Source organism: Plecotus auritus (genome assembly GCF_963455305.1).
Source record: "Plecotus auritus genome assembly, chromosome: 1".
Taxonomy (NCBI): Eukaryota; Metazoa; Chordata; class Mammalia; order Chiroptera; family Vespertilionidae; genus Plecotus; species Plecotus auritus.
Genome location: NC_137770.1, coordinates 45,707,511 through 45,726,073, shown reverse-complemented (window position 1 = coordinate 45,726,073; position 18,563 = coordinate 45,707,511). Strand labels below are relative to the sequence as shown.

At 41.5% G+C, this 18,563-nt stretch overlaps 1 protein-coding gene and 1 pseudogene across 7 annotated transcripts in view; one reads left to right on the top strand and one right to left on the bottom strand.

The window, feature by feature from the left end:
* Positions 1 to 18,563, bottom strand: part of SAV1 (salvador family WW domain containing protein 1) — a gene marked incomplete at its 3' end in the record, with an annotated part of 33,165 nt that overhangs the window by 8,514 nt on the left and 6,088 nt on the right. For 5 of the 6 annotated variants that reach the window (XM_080680076.1, XM_080680077.1, XM_080680078.1 and 2 more), the window contains exons 3-4: positions 7,448 to 7,718; positions 2,777 to 2,920 (exon numbers count right to left, since the gene is read on the bottom strand). In XM_080680076.1, the coding sequence (XP_080536202.1) occupies positions 2,777 to 2,920; positions 7,448 to 7,718 (415 nt within the window). Of the gene's footprint in view, positions 1 to 2,776; positions 2,921 to 7,447; positions 7,719 to 18,563 lie in introns of those variants that run through there. The other variant, XM_080680081.1, reaches the window with a different exon arrangement.
* On the top strand, positions 11,722 to 12,442 carry LOC308253838 (proteasome activator complex subunit 2-like; annotated as a pseudogene). The gene has a single exon. The product of its transcript is annotated as a proteasome activator complex subunit 2-like (transcript).

Sequence of the window (18,563 nt, the reverse complement as noted above, 5' to 3'; positions counted from 1 at the left end):
GGGTGACCAGGCCAGCAGGGGAGGGCAGTTGGGGGTGACCAGGTCGGCAGGGGAGAGCAGTTGGTGGTGATCAGGCTGGCAGGGGAGGGCAGTTAGGGGCGACCAGGCCGGCAGGGGAGGGCAGTTAGGGGCGACCAGGCCAGCAGAGGAGAGCAGCTGGGGGCAATCAGGCTGGCAGGGAAGCAGTTAGGGGTGATCAGGCCATCAAGCAGAGGTGATTAGGGGCAATCAGGCAGGCAGGCAGAGGCAGTTAGGGGCAATCAGGCAGGCAGGCAGAGGGGTTAGGGGCAATCAGGCAGGCAAGCAGATGAGCAATTAGGAGCCAGTGGTCCCAGATTGCGAGAGGGATATCCAACTGCCGGCAGTCGGACATCCCCCAAGGGGTCCCCAATGGAGAAGGTGCAGGCTGGGCTGAGGGAACCCCCGGTGTATGAATTTTGTGCACCAGGCCTCTATTCTATATATATAAAAAGCCAGCGACCGGAACGCCGTAATTACCAGAACGACCGGTCGCTATGACGCCCACTGTGGCCAGCAAACTGGCCCGATTGGGGGGGGAGTGGACGGGGCAGGCGGCCAACCTCCCAAGGCCCCTCCCCCCGACCGGCCTGCCCCTGATTGTCCTCTCCCACCCCAATCGAGGGTGGAGCAGCCGGCCAACACCCCCGCTGCCCTTCCCCTCAGCCCTCCCCATCCCAATCGTCCCACAGCCCCTCCCTTGGCTAGCCCAGCCCCCGATGGGCTCCCACCACTCCGATTGCCCTGCAGCCCTTCCCCCTGGCCGGCCCCACCCGATTGCACCTCCCACCCCAATAGGGGGCGGGGCTTGCTGGCCAACCTCCTGCAGCCCCTCCCCCTGCCCAGCCCCACCCCAGATCGGCCCCCTCACCCCTATCAGGGGCAGGGCAGGCCAGCCAACCACCTGTGGCCCCTCTCCCCAGCTGGCCTCACCACCGATGGGCCCCCACCACCCCGATTGGCCTGCGGCCCCTACCCCCAATCAGCTCCACCCCCGATTGACCTCCTGACTCCGATCAGGGGCAGGGCAGGCTGGCCAACCACCTGCGGCCTCTCTCCCCAGCCGGCCCTGCCACTGATGGGCCCCCACCACCCCTCCCCAGACTGCTGGCTGCCGATCAGCCCCCCACACCAAACGGGGGTGGGGCTGGCTGGCCAACCTCCCATGGCCCCTCCCCCAGCCGCTGACCCCCGATTGGCCCCTCCCACCCCATTCAGGGCAGACCAGCCAGCCCACTGCCCACAGCCCTTCTCCATGGCTGGCCCCGCTCCCACCGGCCAATCACCTTCGGCCCCTCCCCCTAGCCTGCCCGGCCCTGACTTGGCCCCGATCAGAGTGGGCCAGCCAGACAACCTCCCGCCATCTCCTCCTCCTGACAGGCCCAGCCCCGATCCGCCCTGATTGGGGCCGGGCCGGCCAGACCCCACCCATGCACGAATTCGTGCACTGGGCCTCTAGTAGTCAAATAATTATAAGGTATATCCTTTAGGTAATATACCAATTGTTCAAATTAAAAACCTAAGTAAAAGCTAATAAGAACAAATGGCTCTAAGCAAGAAAAAATCATTGAAGGCATATTCACATATACACACACAATGGGCTGATAAATATATAGCAGGATGGTAAAAATTTAGACCACTTGAAAATTTTATTTTAATAGAAGAAAGAGTTACTATTTTAAAAAGTGTATATATAAAAGGTTTTATATTCCTTTTATTTGAATATCTAAGATTTAATTTTTTTTATTCCAAATTCATTGTCCAATCATCTTAAACTCTTTAAAACTCTTCTTTGGGCTATTTTATGCTGATAACTTTTGCTGATAAAAGGGAAATAAGAGTAAGACTACAAAAACTAGTAACTGACTGTTACCTTATATAGTTGTTAAAAGTACATGAAATAATTATTATGTGTAAAATGCCTGCCAAAGTACCAGGAATTTAATAGCTGCTAAGCAAATGCAATCTATTCTATATATATAAAAGCCTAAGCAACTGACTGTTCAACCAGTAGCTGTGACGTGCAATGACCACCAGGGGGCAGACGCTCCGACCGGTAGCTATGACACGCACTGACCACCAGGGGGCAGACGCTCAACGCAGGAGCTGCCAAGCTGTGGTGACTTGCCAGCGGCGGTTCTCGGGTGACGCACCCAGAACCAGAGAGAAGGGAGCCCGATTCTGGGGTCAGGGGATGTCAGAGAGCTGGTTTTGGCCCAATCCCTGCAGGCCAGGTTGAGGGACCCCACCTGTGCACGAATCCATGCACTGGGCCTCTAGTTATTAAATAAGAAAGTACCAATGACAAAAGTTAATAATCTTTAAAGTTAAGAGATAAAGGTTCGAAATCTACCACTTAATAGTTGTGTGATCTGAGCAGAGATAAAGCCTTCGTTTTTTTTCACTTGTAAAATGGGTTTGGGGAAGATTTTATAAGATAACATGCCTAAAAGTTTAGCACAGTAAAGTACATAGGAAGCACTGGATAATCAGTAACTACTTATTTCAAAACACTTTGTATATAACACTGTTACTAATCTTAATCATGTTGGTATCTACTTCTGTTTTCCCAGAAAAGTTCTTTGAGGCCAAGATTTCATTAATTCATTCATGATTACATTGCAAGAACAGTGCCTAGAATGGCACCCAAAAGGTATCTTTAATGAGATTGGCAAATTCATAGCCATCTTGAAAAACTAGCACATCTATGGTCTTCCACTCATCACTCAACAAAGATTTGTGCTGTAAATTCACTTACTTCACAGGGGCTCGAGCATAAACCTGAAGCCAGTCAGGAATTTCTGCGGTATGATATGGATTTGCAGGTACCAGAAGGGACTGATTTCTTTCAGTTTGCTGTGCCTGGTATGTGACAGGAGGAGGTTGATCATACCGAGGTACACTAAGAAGAAAGAATTGACATTCATTAAGATAAAGGCCCTAAATTTAAACCATTATAAAAAAACAACTAATATTTAAGCTTTTTTTTTTAATGTTTTTATTTATTTCAGAGAGAGGAAGGGAGAGGGAGAGAGAGATAGAAACATCAATGATGAGAGCGAATCATCGGCTGGATGCCTCCTGCATACTCCCTCCTACTGGGGATCGAGCCTGCAACCGTGACCTCCTGATTCATGAGCCGGATGCTCAAACACTGAACCACACCAAACAGGCTTTAAGACTATTTTAATGAGCCTCCTGCCAAAACTCAGTTCCTTCTACCACCTAAAAAACCATGAAGTTTACAAAACATTTTCATAATTAATATGCTTTTCTCAGCAACTCTGTAGACAATTATTTTTTTATCATACTATAGGGCAGTGGTCGGCAAACTCATTAGTCAACAGAGCCAAATATCAACAGTACGATTGAAATTTCTTTTGAGAGCCGAAAACCGACTTCTGCGCACGGGCCACGAAGTTTCAATCGCACTGTACATGCGCGCCCACACGTGGTATTTTGTGGAAGAGCCACACTCAAGGAGCCAAAGAGCCACATGTGGCTCGCGAGCCACAGTTTGCCAACCACTGCTATAGGGGAATTAAAATCCACCTTCTCTTAGAAACTAGTAGGTCACTGACAATGGATATAAACTAAGCTAAATCTTTACATATTTTTTTAAAAATATATTTTATTGATTTTTTACAGAGAGGAAGAGAGAGGGATAGAAAGCCAGAAACATCGATGAGAGAGAGACATCGATCAGCTGCCTCCTGCATGCCCCCCACCGGGGATGTGCCCGCAACCCAGGTACATGCCCTTGACCAGAATCGAACCTGGGACCCTCCAGTCCGCAGGCCGACGCTCTATCCACCGAGCCAAACCAGTTAGGGCTCTTTACATATTTTTAAGAAATTTCTTCCTGCTTGTATTCAGTCTTTTCAAGGTTGACTTCAAAGGCTATAAAAATTAGAGCCTAGTTGTAACCTTTATACAGAGGCTTAAAACTAGAATCATAAATTCCAGTAATTACTAGTAATTAGCTGTAAATTTATGTTGGAAAGGTTGATAGTTTCTCTCAAAATGATAATGGACTTTCTTCATCATTTAGGCTGAAAAGGTTTGGAATATGTAGTACAGTAGGAATGCTTGAAATATTCACATTAACTGTTATGTTTCCTTTTTGTTTTTGCCACCTTAAGAGAGTATTATGGGAGTTAGATAGAACCTATTTTAAATCAGAATTAAAACACACACACACATACAAAAAACAACCACCATGCTTTTTATTAATTCTAATGGCCTCTATATGTTGGGGGCAGAGAGAAAATAGCAACACAGGGAGAAGACTGTTACATAGAAAAATGCTAAGGAGAACACTGAACCAAAGAGTGAGTTCTGGGAGGTCAAAATGATCTATTCCAGTCTTGGAGACAAAACTGGAAGGGCCTGCCTCCCTAAATTAGGATTTAACTGTAGCCTGGCCACTGTGGCTCAGTGTTTGAGGGTCAACCCATGAGCCAAGAGGTCACCAGTTCAATTCCCAGTCAGGGCACATGCCTGGACTGTGGGCTCAATCCCCATTAGGAGGCAGATCAGTGTTCCTACCTCTTTATCTCTCTCCCTAAAATCAATAAAAGCATATTTAAGAAAAGATTTACATGTATATCAGAAAAGGTCATTGCAATACTAAACTGGGGTTAAAATAAGTGTTAGATTTGGACTGTGTTTAACAATGTAAAAAAATCAATGTGCAAATGGCACTGAATCTTATCTTCAATTCTTCTTTCATAACTTGGTGCAACAACTGGAAGATGGGGAAAAACTAAGGCTTTGACGTCAGCTATGTCTAGGGGCTTTGGCCATTTAGAAATTGTATGAATGAAAGCAAAACTGCTTTACTTCTCTTAGCTTCAGTCTCCTTATTTATAAAATGAAATAAATCCATACCAAAGATGACTGTTCTCAGGATTAAGTGACCTAATATTAGAGTTCTGTATAAGGATTAGCATAATATAGACAATCAAATAGCTATTAATACTACCTACCTTTGTAAGCTTAATGAAGGTGTTTATTCTCTCCTGTTTAATATCTACAGAGTTGCTGAGAAAAGCATGTTAATTATGAAAATGCTTTGTAAACTATAAAAATTCTGTAATAATGTAAGTTTAATGATGAACAGAAAGTAAGTTAAATATAGTTATCTGGACCATAAAGTCCTCTGTTACCTGGTAAAAATGTAACCATATTTTTTCCCATCACTTATTCAACAAATAGCTGCTACATTCCACTTCGTGCCCATCTCTGAGTTGGGTGCTGGGGACAAAGTAGGAATAAGTGGGACTCATCCCTGCCCTTGGGTGGTTGGCTCTGAAATACTCCTATGTGATAGGCCTGAAAATGGAGGCCAGAGAGGCATAAGCTTGTTTGAGATGATACAGAGAGTAGGCAAAGGGGGCCAGAGCCCAACACAGGCAGAGCATTTGGTTTGGTTCTTCTGAAGAGATGACAACTTCAGTTGTTCAATAAACAATGACGGAGTGCTACTAAGTGGGAAAAACTGCTGTTCAAATATGAATTAATAAATCTAAATATGTATGTAAAATGATTAAAACAATACAATGATAAAGCTTAGTTTTCTGGGTGATATTAAAATGTATTTTCAGGAATTTAATGATTCTAAAAAATGCAAATGTTTGCTATAACTGAAGATCTGTATTACGCTAAATACTAAACAAAATCTATTAACATGCTAATGATATTCTACACATTTTGAATCTTATGGTTCAGTTCTTGAACGTTCAAATGTAGTTAATCGGGCCCTGGCCGGTGTGGCTCAGTAGGTTGGAGTGTCATCCTAGACACCAAAAGGTGGTGGGTTTGATTCCCGGTCAGGGCACACACCCAAGTTGTAGGTTCGATCCTCCCACCGATCAATGTTTCTCTCTCCCTCCCTTCTTCTAAGGTCATTTTTTTAAAAAAATGTAGTTAATCAGGAATATTTGTAAATTCATTACTAAACTAATACTAGTTTTTTTTTATGTACTTTGAAATCCAGTTTGTATTTTATATTTAAAGCATATCTCAATTTGGATTAATCACATTTCCAATCCTTAATAGCCATATGTGACAACTGACTACAATAGTAAGAGGGCTAGAAATCTGGTAATAAGCAAGATAGACAGTGTTTTATGCACTTCCAATTTTCACTTTCCTGCCAGGTAAGAGTAAAAAACAGAACATAACATGTCTGAAATTGAATAAAAACAACAAGAAGTTACAATCCGAAAGTATACTTTGAAACATTAGGAGGTAGGTCTGTATTATTTATAGGAATTTAAATGTTAAGAGACAGATGTTTTATTTACTTCAATTTCTGGGTATCTACAGCAAAACATTCTAACATATTAAAGCAGAATCTGCTCATAAGAATACTGATCCTGTTTTTGAGTTTCTTTAATGAGAAAAGCTTTTTTAAATTATAAAGTCCTTCAGTACTTAAAAATAAATGTACAGAGAAAGGTATCATCCTATATAATAAAAGGGTAATATGCAAATAGACCAAACGGCAGAACCGAACAACCAATCAAAGCATAATATACTAATGATATGCTAAGACGCTCAACCACTTGCTATGACATGCACTGACCACCAGGGGGCAGACAGTGAACTGGTCAACCAGTCACTATGACATGCACTGACCACCAAGGGGCAGATTGCTCTGACCGGTAGGTTAGCTTGCTGCTGGGGTCTGGCCAATGGCTGATCGGGACTGAGGGAGACGGGTTAGACATGGCCTGGAGCCCTTCTTCAGTCCCTCCCCAGCCCGATCATGCACCGGTGGGGTCCCTCAGCCTGGCCTGCACCCTCTCGCAATCTGGGACCCCTCAGGAGGATGTCAGAGAGCCAGTTTCAGCCTGATCCCGCAGGCCACTCCCCTTGAGAGGGCGCCAGACACAGGGCTCATGGCTGGCGAGCGCTGCTGCAACAGCGCTAGCCTCTCTTGATCGGGAATGGATTGGGCACAAGCCTGAGGCAGGCACAGTGGGGCCAGGATGAGCGGGAGCAGCAGGTAGGAGCTGCAGGTGGCATTGGACTGCAGGTTTCAGCCCAATCCCTGGAGGCCACCCAGAGAGACTCCACCCGTGCACGAATTTGTGCACCAGGCCTCTAGTCCTATATAATAAAAGGCTAATATGCAAATTGTCCCCTCGACCGGGAGTTCAACTGGGAGTTCGACCAGGAAGTGGGGCTGGCCTGCCAACCTCCCACGTCCTCTCCCCCTAGCCGGCCCAGCCCGATCAGCCCCAATCAGGGTAAGCCAGCAGGACCCCACCCGTGCACAAATTCGTGCACCAGGTCTCTAGTAAACTTTGAAAACTAAAGCTTTCAATCATCAAACTTCAGGATACTGTTCTCTTTGATGAAAATATCTCAAAATCTAACATTAGGCAATCTCAAAACAAAAAGTTGAAAATAAAGTCAATACCTAGGAGCACAGGGATGCCTATATTGAGCCTTCTTATTTGTGTGATCCACGTAATAGGTTCCAAATTCTGATGATTCAACTCGCTCCCATCCTGGAGGAAGTCCTTCTCGCTCAAGAGGATGGCTCCAATGAGTTGTATTTGTGTTGTGATCTATATAATATTTTCTCCCTCTCATTGTCCAGTCCACAGACCAACCAGGAGGAAGGGGTAAATCTTCAGAACTATGGTTAGTTAAATTTCCTAAAGATGTAGCAGCAACTCTCCCAATACCTGAGAAGAAAGAGAAAAAGAGAAGAAATAGGACAATTATTCAAAGCTAAAAGATGCTATTTGATGAATGTAGGTAAAATTCTTCTGTTAAAATGCATGATTTTATCATTATAAATAAAATTCTTCATAAAACTAGCCAGTATTACTACTATTTAATTACAAAACCAGGGAGAAGTAGTCTCCTTCTTTGAAATTGGGTATTTTTAGTTGATGTTTACATCACCAGGCCATACAAACTTTTAACTCCTAACAAAGCTATATTAAGTAGGTATACTGCTAAAGGAAAAGTGAAGAAAAGAAAATTTCACCTCATTCAAGATTTTAGATTTGACATTTCATCTAAAACAGTAAAATGAACTTTTAAAACTATTCCCCAGTTTATAATTTTTAAAAAATAATCTGGCTGTGCCCCAGAACTACTAAGTAAGTTTATCAAGGTAGCAGGATATAAGGTCAACCTACAAAAATCATTAAGTATCTATATACTAACAATAATTGGAAACATTTAACTACTTATACCATTTATAATAGCTCTAAAAAATCAAACATTTACATATTAACCAAGCAAAACACGTACAGGATCTGTATGCTGAAAACTACAAACACTGATGAAAATATGAAAGTGTTACTACCACATTAATGGATTGGAAGACTTAAAATAGTTAAGGTATCAATTTTTCTTGAAATGATCATTAGGTTTAAGGCTAGCAGGAGTTTTTGTAGATATAGACCGATATAGACAAGCAGACTCTAAAATGTACATGAAAAGGCAAAAGAACTGGAGAAACCAAAACAATTTTTAAAAGGAAGAATAAAGATGGAAGACTCATGGTATCTGATTTTAAGACTTACTATCTATAATAATAAAAGCATAATATGCTAATTAGACTGGACAACTGAACGACCTTCCGGATGTCATTCTGGACGTCCTTCCGGATGAAGCTGTGTTGGCAGGGGCCAAGGCAGAGGTGGTTAGGGGTGATCAGGCAGGCAGGCGAGCAGTTAGGAGCAATCAGGCAGGCAGGCAAGTGGGTAGGGGCAATGAGGCAGGCAGGCAGAAGGATAGGGGCAATCAGGCAGGTAGGTGAGTGGTTAGAGGCAATGAGGCAGGCAGGCAGAGTGGTTAGGGGTGTGATCAAGCAGGCAGACAAGAGTGGTTAGAGGTGATCAGGCAGGCAGGCAAGCAGTTAGGGGCATCAGGCAGGCAGGCAGGGTGGTTAGAGGTGATCAGGCAGGCAGGCGAGCAGTTAGGAGCCAGCGGTCCTGGATTGAGAGAGGGTGCAGGCTGGGCTGAGAGACCCCCTCCCCTGCACGAATTTTGTGCACTGGGCCTCTAGTAAAGATATGGTAATCAAAATAGTGTGGTATTATCAAAAAGACAACCAGATCAATGAAACAGAGAATCCAGAAAAACATCTACATATACATGGTCAATTAATTTTTGACAAAGGTGAAAAATTGAGGAAGAATAGCTTTATCAACAAATGATGTTGCAACAATTGGACATCCATATGCAAAAAAATTAATCACAACCTATACCACCTAATATAAAAATGAACTCAAGATGGATCATATATCTGATGTAAAACATAAAACTATAAAATTTTATAGAAAAAGTAGGATACATTTTTGAAACCTTTTGTTAGGCAAAGCATTCTCAACTAAAAGAAAAAAAAAATCCCTGAATTCATAAAGATACTAAAATACAAACTCACTGGTTACCTTTGGAAGTGGCCAGGGTACCAATTCACTATTCTGAAAAAAACAGTCAATAAAAGGAAAGATCTAGCATTTATCCTGTCTTATATGAACATCAGTGAAGTAATTGATAAGGAAAAGTTCTTCATTAGAGAATTCCAACTGATAAAGAAGAAATGATAGAATTGGAGTATCACTAATTTGTAACACCTAATGAAATATTGGATCAAGCGAATGATCATTAATAGCTGCCTAATTATCATTAGGTAAAAGGCTGAAGGATATCTTTATAATGGATGAATGGGGCTGACATCTAACCTCATGATCAATTTTAACATCAAAGAGAAATCAGTCATTATGTGTCTCTGGAACTGATGCAACAGAATGTATATAACACCACCTATAAAGTATTCTGGCAAAAAGGAAAATGCAAGAAAAAAAATCACTCTCAGTACCATTTGGGAAGAAAAGGCTACATTCTTAAAGCAGATGGTGATTGTAGAACAGAACAAAGTCTTTTGATGAAACTGACCTTGGCTTCTGTCAATCTGCAACTGAAAGTTTATTTAATAAGCGTAGCTAATGCAATTTCAATACTTAAAGAGAAAACATTGAAACAGAAAAGAGATGTCAATAAACTAAACATACACACATAATAACTTTGAAATCACATTGTATAAGCATGTAATGGCTCTATACTTTCTTATACTTCCATCATTAAATATTTATTACTAGACACAACCAAGGATAGCAATCCCATATAATAAAAGCCCAGCGACCAAAAGGCGGAACCACCAAAACAACTGGTCAACCAGTCACTATGATGTGCACTGACCCCGGGGGGCAGGTGCGTAATGCAGGAGCTGCCCCCTGGTGGTCAGTGCGCTACCACAGTTGGAGCGCTGCTCAGCTGACCAGGATGAGCAGCTGCTCCTGCTGCGAACCCCAGGCCGACGGGCAGTGCTTCTGCCACCGCTGGCTTGCAGAGCTGACCCTGGAGGCTGGGGGGCAGGTTTGTGGCTGCTGCGGGACTGAGGCCTACTCCACCGCCTCTCAGTGCTATTGTCCCTGAGCCCAGCCCTGACCAGGTCCCCTGGAGAGGTGAGTGCTCTGACTCCACTGAAGGTGCTGGATCAGGGAGCAGCCACTCAGAGGGCGGGTCCACAGCCGTTGACCGGGATGAGCGGTGCTCCCACAGCGGCCATGCCCCCCACCAGTGCACGAGTCCCATGCACTGGGCCTCTAGTTTTGAAATAAAAAAATACACACACACACAAGGTGGGGCAAGAGTAGGTTTATAGTGGTTAACATGGAAAATAATATAATAATTAATAAATACTAACACAAGAATAAACTGTTTTGCATACTCACAATTATAAACCTACTTTTGCCCCATCTTATATATACATAAACACATATTCAATTCAATGTACTCAGAGTTATTTATAAGAACCATAACATTTGGCCTGACAAAGGTCCAGCTGGAAATGTACAAATTTACAAATACAACATTATTAAGAACAAAAACTATTATAGTAATTAAAAACTGTTCAGGCTTACAGAGTATTAAGGTTTGTGACAATTTTATTCCACTCCTTAGAAAATCCAAAGTTCCATATACTGAACTTGCCTAAATCCAGAAATATATGTACTTTTGCATTTAAACATTATGTACCAAACACTAGATTTAAAACATGATAAACTTGAAATTCATAGTTAGAGGAAACACAAAGACCTCTCTGTAAAAATCCAATTTCCAGGAACTAAACCTTGGCAATTTGATAAGGAGCCATGAAGTCCACAAAGTTCCATATAGGTTCATCAGCTTTTTAAATGTCATGTTAGGAGAGATATCCACAAAAAGTTTTTTTGGTTTCATGACACACTCCACCTGTATATTCTGAAAGTGCCATGTACACTAAATTTTTCTCAAACTATTATCTTACCTAATAATAGATAAACATGTGAATTAACCATACCTCCGCTATGCCCACAGCCAATCAGGAGTGAGTATGCAAATTGACCCGATAAAGATGGTAGGTTAATTTGCATATGCAGGCCGCAGAGCGGCCGGGAGGGGTGGGACCCCTGCTATGTGGGGGAGGGGAGGCGGTGGAGGGAGCTACAGGAGCTGTGCTGTGGCAGGGAGTGAGGACTTGCAGGCTCCTGGGCAGCCAGGAGGAAAGCCAGGGGAAGGAAGGCCTATTCTTGCACGAATATCGTGCAATGGGCCTCTAGTTTGGGATAATTTCATAAAACCTATTGAGAGAGAGAGAGAGACCCGAGATCTAGCAACTGGAGCAGCATGACCAAGCCTTGTGGGGTGCGCCTGAGTGAGGAAGCCTGCAAACAGGTAGATGCCTTCAGGTAAAATCTTTCCCAGGAGTCTGAGGAATTCCTCTACAGATTCTTGCCATAGAAGTTCACACACCTGAATCAGCTCTTACAAGAAGACTTCCTCAACGTGGCTGACCTGACCTCTCTCCGAGCCCCACTGGACATCCCTATTCCAGATCCCTGACCCAAAGATGATGAGATGGAAACATATAAGCAGGAAAAGAAAGAAGTCCCTAAGTGTGGTTTTCTCCCTGGGAATGAGAAGCTCCTGGCCCTGCTTGCCCTGGTTAAGCCAGAAATCTGGACTCTCAAAGAAAAATGTATTCTGGTGATCATGTTGATCCAGCATCTGATCCCCAAGATTGAGGATGGAAATGACTTTGGGGTAGCAATCCAGAAGAAGGTGCTGAAGAGGGGTGAATGCAGTCAAAACCAAAGTAGAAGCCTTCCAGACAACCATTTCCAAGTACTTCTCAGAACGTGGGGATGCTGTGGCCAAGGCCTCTAAGGAGACTCATGTAATGGATTACCAGGCCCTGGTGCACAAGTGAGATGAGGCAGCCTGTGGGGAGCTCAGGGCCATGGTCCTGGACCTAATGGTCTTCTATGCTGAGCTTTATCATATCATTAGCAGCAACCTGGAGAAAACTGTCAACCCAAAGGATGAAGAGAAGCCATCTATGTGCTGAGCCCCAGGCTAGAAGGGAAATAAATTACCAAAATTTTGTGTGGGAAAAAGAAAAAAAGCCTACTGAGAGATAAATGTACAGTACAAAAAGATTGGAAACCACTGATCTAAAACATAAGGCATTACTAATAATAAATATGTCTAGGAGACTAAAAAAAGAAAAAGGCTATAGCAAGCTTTAACACACCAGATCTCCACTCTAAGTTCAGCCAGAAAGTTGAAACTTCAGTAACAAACATGCCAAATCTGGAAAAAGGGCATGAACGCTATTATTATGAGTGTCTGTTCTGCCCCTGGTTATTTCCATCTGTACTATTTCAAACTCAAAACAGCTCTGATGTAGTAGAATCACTACCAATTTACAGAGTTTGAGGAAACCAAGTTTCAAGTAAGTTATTTTACCGAAGGCCACACAGATGGTATAAGGTCAAATGACAATATTACTAACCATGTAATATTAGCAACAAAAGGTCATTTGTAATTCTTCAAAGAAAAATATGACTACTATTAATAAAAAAAAAGGCAAATCATCAATTTGAATTCAGTCAATGGAAAATGAGAATCTTGTTTCTGAGCTATGAGGAAAAAAATAGTTTTTTACTGTCTCTCCGCTCCTCCCCAACTCTTTCTCAAACGAACCAATCAACCAAAAAATTAAAAAAAAAAAGTTTCAATTGGCCCCAGAAGAATGAGTGGCATTCATAATCCTCAAAATAACTTCTTATTTGCAGGAACTAATCGCACACCTTCCATTTATATAAAATAAAGCATTCATAAGCTAAATACAGTGGTGGGCAAATGGGTATGGAAAAAGATAGGTTATGATTATTACGATATGTGTTTCATGTACTCACAACTGTAAACCTACTTTTGCCTACCCTGTACATGAATTTCCAAAGATACAGAAAAAAGAATTATTTTGTCTCTTTACCAAGCTTTCACTAGATATGTCTCCAAGAACTTAACCTCATATAACCAGGCAAATATCTATGAGATGTGTCCTTACAGAAAAATCTCAAAAATTCTAGTTTCCTAATTTTATAGCAGCTACAGAGAACAAAATGGAATCTGGAACTCTAATGGAGGTCTATAAGCTCCAGGTTAATAAATACTAAACATAATAGCCCATGTTATAATCAAGATGTTGATAAAGAGATCTAAGAATTGAAGCAAGCCAACTGCTTCCTCTGCAAAATAATTACAAATAAAGTTGTGTTTCTAAAGATTATTAACCCCTCCTCAAAGATGACTCTGGTTCACTAAATATTATGCATATCCTGGAATACACAGAAAGTCCAGAGAGTTTTTTTTGTAAAGCCTGACACTTTCCATTTTGATTCTTATAACTTGATGTCTTTAGTTGTCTTTAAAAATAAATTTTAAAGTTTGTTACTTAAAACTGTATAAAACTAAATTATTTAAGTGCAAAACAAAGGAATTCAATCTGCCTTTAGTATTCTAACTAAAGACTTCCTGTTAACAGGATTCCTTCCTTTGGCACATACAATAAGTGTCTGACTGATATGCTGGCCAAAAGGTTAAAGGTCAAATTTCACAGCTAAATGTAGAACTTGCTAGATCCTAAAACCCTTTAGGATATTATACAATTTGCTTTCATGCTTCTGCTAACTACAATAAAATGAAGTTAATCATTGAGATAGGTGTTCCAGGGAGTCTAAATAACAATTGGCTGGAATTACTACTCTCTTTAACTCATTACAAAACTATTTCCTTCCATACATTTTTTTATGCTTATTACATTAGTAACAGCAATCAAAATGTAAAGCTTGTGAAAATAAATGTCTGTATCACATCCTTACCCTCTTACCAAAGTACTTTCTCCTTTCAATTCACTCAAATTCCTTGAACTCTCTCCAGTATAAATCTTGAAAATATAGTAAGTTTCAAATCTTTTCTAGATGATTTCATGTAACTTCCATCTATTGTCTCAAATTTCTTTCCTTCTGGAAAAGACAGTTAGGCTTTTCTGTTTCATTAATAATTGGTTATTAATCCTTTCCTGCCACTTAAGATATTCCCTCAAAGTAGTTTTTTCTAAAAAACATTACATCTTATTGCTCACATATAAATTAATCTTGTTAAGTTAAAGCTCTCAAGCATGTATAAGTTCTGCAATACATGCAAATCTTTTAAAAAGTAACATTCCTTAATTTGAAAAAGTATATAATTAACTTATATTTTTTAAATTTCAAAATCATTTTTTGTGTTAATCTTCACCAGAGGATATATATTTTTTACATTTATTTTTTTTTTTAGAGAGAGTAGAAGGAAGAGGGGAGGAGAGAGCGAGAGAGAGAGAAACATTGAGAGTCACATCAACTGGTTGCCTCCTACATGCCCCAACCAGTCGGCTGGACCAAACCTGCAACCCAGGTATGTGCCCTTGATTGGGAATAGAACCTTGACCACCCTTTTGTGTGCGTGGGCAGAGGCTCTAACAACTGAGCCACACTGGCAGGGCTAGTTTCAAAATCTTGATTGGGAAAAAAAAATTTAATTGAATTTATTGGGTGCCACTAGTTAACAAAATTACACAGGTTTCAGGTGCACAATTCCATAACACATCATCTGTACACTGTTATTGTGTGTTCACCACCCCAAGTCTCATTCCGTTACCATTTATCGCCTCTCTACCCTCCCCACAAACCCCCCTCACCCACAATCCCCATACTATTGTCCGTTTGTGAGTTTTTTTCTCAATCCCTCCAGTCACCACCTCCACCTCCACCCTCATCCCACTCCCCAGCCTGCTCTCTGTCTATGGGTCTGTCTCTATTTTGCTTGATAGTTCACTTTATTCATTAGATTCCACATAAGTGAAATCATACGGTACTTTTCTTTCTCTGGCTTATTTCACTTAGCATAATGCTCTCAAGGTCTGGAAAATTATTTTAAAGTTTGTCATTAAACTTACAAAAACTGTCAGACTGCTTCTGAGAAGATCAGCAGAAATTTATTTCTTAAACTATTTTCTCAATGATATTTTGCAAATAAGAATTTTAAAACAAGATTTTAACTTGGTATTATTAATTCTTCATATTATATTCATGCAGAAAAGTGTTATGACTATCAGTGATTTTTTGTAATCTACACTAATAAAAGAGAAACATGCAAATTAACCATCGCTTCCCTACACCCACAAGCCACACCCACCAATCAGGAGCGAGTATGCAAATTAACCCAACCAAGATGGCGGCTGGCCACGGAGCTGGAGCAAGCAGGAGGCTTGGGTTGCCCTGGCAATGGAGGAGGCCAAGCTTCCTGCCCTCCCTGGCCGGCCCTGACCTCTGCTCAAGGCTACAAAGTTTCAATTATAGAAGATAAATAAATCCTAGATACTTGCTTCCAACCAGCCCTGGCCTCCGTTCAAGGAGGCGCTGAAAAAAAAAAAAAAAAAGAAAAAAAGGAGGGGCTGGGACATTGGGTCGCTGGGGGGTGATCAGGCCAGGAAGGGACGGCAGGGGCCGTTGGGGGTAAGCAGACCAGCAGGGGGGCCAGTTGGCGGTGAGCAGGCTGTCAGTGGGGGTCAGTTGGAGGTGATCAGGACAGCAGGTGGGGAGGCAGTTTGGAGTGAGCAGGCCAGCAGGGGGGGCAGTTGGGGATGAGCAGGCTGGCACGGGGGGCAGATGGGGGTGATCTGGCTGGTGGGGGGGCATTTGGGGGCAAGCAGGCCATCAGGCAGAGTGGTTAGGGTCAATCAGGCGGGGGTGATCTGGCTGGTGGGGGGGCATTTGGGGGCAAGCAGGCCATCAGGCAGAGTGGTTAGGGTCAATCAGGCAGGCAGGCAGGCAGGTGAGCAGCTGGAGCCAGCAGTCCTGGATTGTGAGAGGGATGTCCGACTGCCTGTTTAGGCCCGATCCCTGTAAACCGGCAGTAGGACATCCTTCGAGGGGTCCCAGATTGGAGAGGGTGCAGGCCGGGGTTCGTGCACCGGGCCACTAGTATATATATACTTGGGAAAGGTAGGTGTAAAGAACAACAATCTGTATTAATGGTAAATAGAATGTTATAAGCTATTATTCATGCTGTTAGCTACCAAAACTGTCTTAAGACTCCAGATTTGAAGTTTCTAGCTTAATTCACTTACTCGACCATTTATTTTTTAAGTTCCTCCTATACAGTCAGATCCAATGCTAATGGGTCCTATATGACTATTCATTCTTTCCCTCATCCTTATAATCGCATTAATGACCGAATCCCATCAATGAAGATGTGTTCCACTTCTCCCCTTTGCAATGTCCCCAGCTTAGGTCAGGTCCTCATTAACGTGTAAAATACCAACTACCAGGTTTTTTTTACCTATTCATCTACTGATGGACACTTGTACTGTTTCCAGATCTTAAGCTATTGTAAATAATGTTGCTATGAACATAGGGGTGCATATATTCTTTCTGATTGGTGTTTCAGGCTTCTGAGGATATATTCCTAGATGTGGGATCACTGGGTCAAATGGCAGTTCCAGTTTTCATTTTTTAAGGAAACTCCACACTGTTTTCCATAGTGGTTGTACCAGTTGACATTCCCACCAACAATGTACAAGGTTTCCTTTTTCTCCACATCCTCACAAGCACTTCTTGTTTGTTGACTTATTAATGATAGCCATTCTGGCAGGTGTGAGGTGGTATTCTCATTGTCGTTTTGATTGCATCTCTCTGATGATCAGTGATGAGCGTTTTTTCATGTTTCAGCCATTTATATATCCTCTTTGGAGAAATGTCTATTCAGGTATTTTGCTCATTTTTTAATTGGATTGTCTGTCTTTTGTTGAGTTATATGAATACTCTATATATTTGGGAAATTATCCCCTTATCAGATGTATCATTGGCAAATATTTCTCCCATATAATGGGTTCCCTTTTCATTTTGATGCTGGTTTCCTTTGCTATTTAGAAACTTTTTAGTTTCATGTAGCACCATTTGTTTATTTTTTCCTTTGTTTCTCTTGCCCTAGGCGATGTATCTGTGAAAATTCTGCTATGTAAGATGTCTGATATTTTGCTGTCTATGCTTTCTTCCAGGATTTTTATGGTCTCACGACTTACATTTAAGTAAAAAAAAAAAAAAAAAAAAAAAAAGTGGTACATCCAAACAATGGAATACTACGCAGTTGTAAAAAAGAAGGATCTCTTACCCTTTGAGACAGCATAGAGGGATCTGGAGAGTATTATACTAAGTGAAATAAGCCAGTTATAGAAAGACAAGTATCACATAATCTCACTTATATGTGAAATCTCATGAAAATAAACTGACAAACAAAATAGACCCAGAGACATGAAGCATGCAACAGGCTGATGTATTTCAGAGAGGAAGGGGAGAAGAGATTAACCAAAGAAATTACATGCATATATGCATAAACCACAGACACAGATAACAGAATGGTGAAAGTCTGAGGGGCAGAAGCAGGTGGAGTGGGTCAATGGGGGAAAAAAGGAGACATCTGTAATACTTTCAACAACAAAGATGAATTAAAAAAAAAATAACTACCAAACATGGACCAAATGTAAGATTACAGATTCACTGAAATTAATACTAAAAAGCATATTACATTAAGAAACTCATTCAAGTAAGAAACAGATACGAAACTGTATAGATTTTTAATTATAACAGTGTAAAGGTAAAGAATGTCACGGGCAAAGATGAAATAACTAAAATATTAAGAATCTCTGGTGTGATAAGTACTTAACTTTTACTTTTCTGTATTTTATAAATTTCCTATAATAAGCAGATATTATTCTAAAAATACACAAATGAGCTTTATTTTAAAACTTACTATACTTTGGTTGACAGATTATTTCTGAGGTTTAAAACTACATTTTATCAGAAATAGCCAAAATAAACACTGAAGTATACAACTGTCTAATCCTTTAAAACTTCTTTAAAAATTAAAAAGGCACTCACCTATGCTCATTAGAGGTATTTCTAGAAAACCTCTTCTCTTCAATGTTCCAAGGAGACTTCAATGTTGACTTTCACAAAATAAGCTGCTCTTACCAATTATTCTACACTATTCAATTAAAAAAATTTATTTTCCCCCATCACCATTTATCCCTTCCATGGCCTCTTCCACCTCCACCCATCCCCCTCCATCCCCATAATCACCAC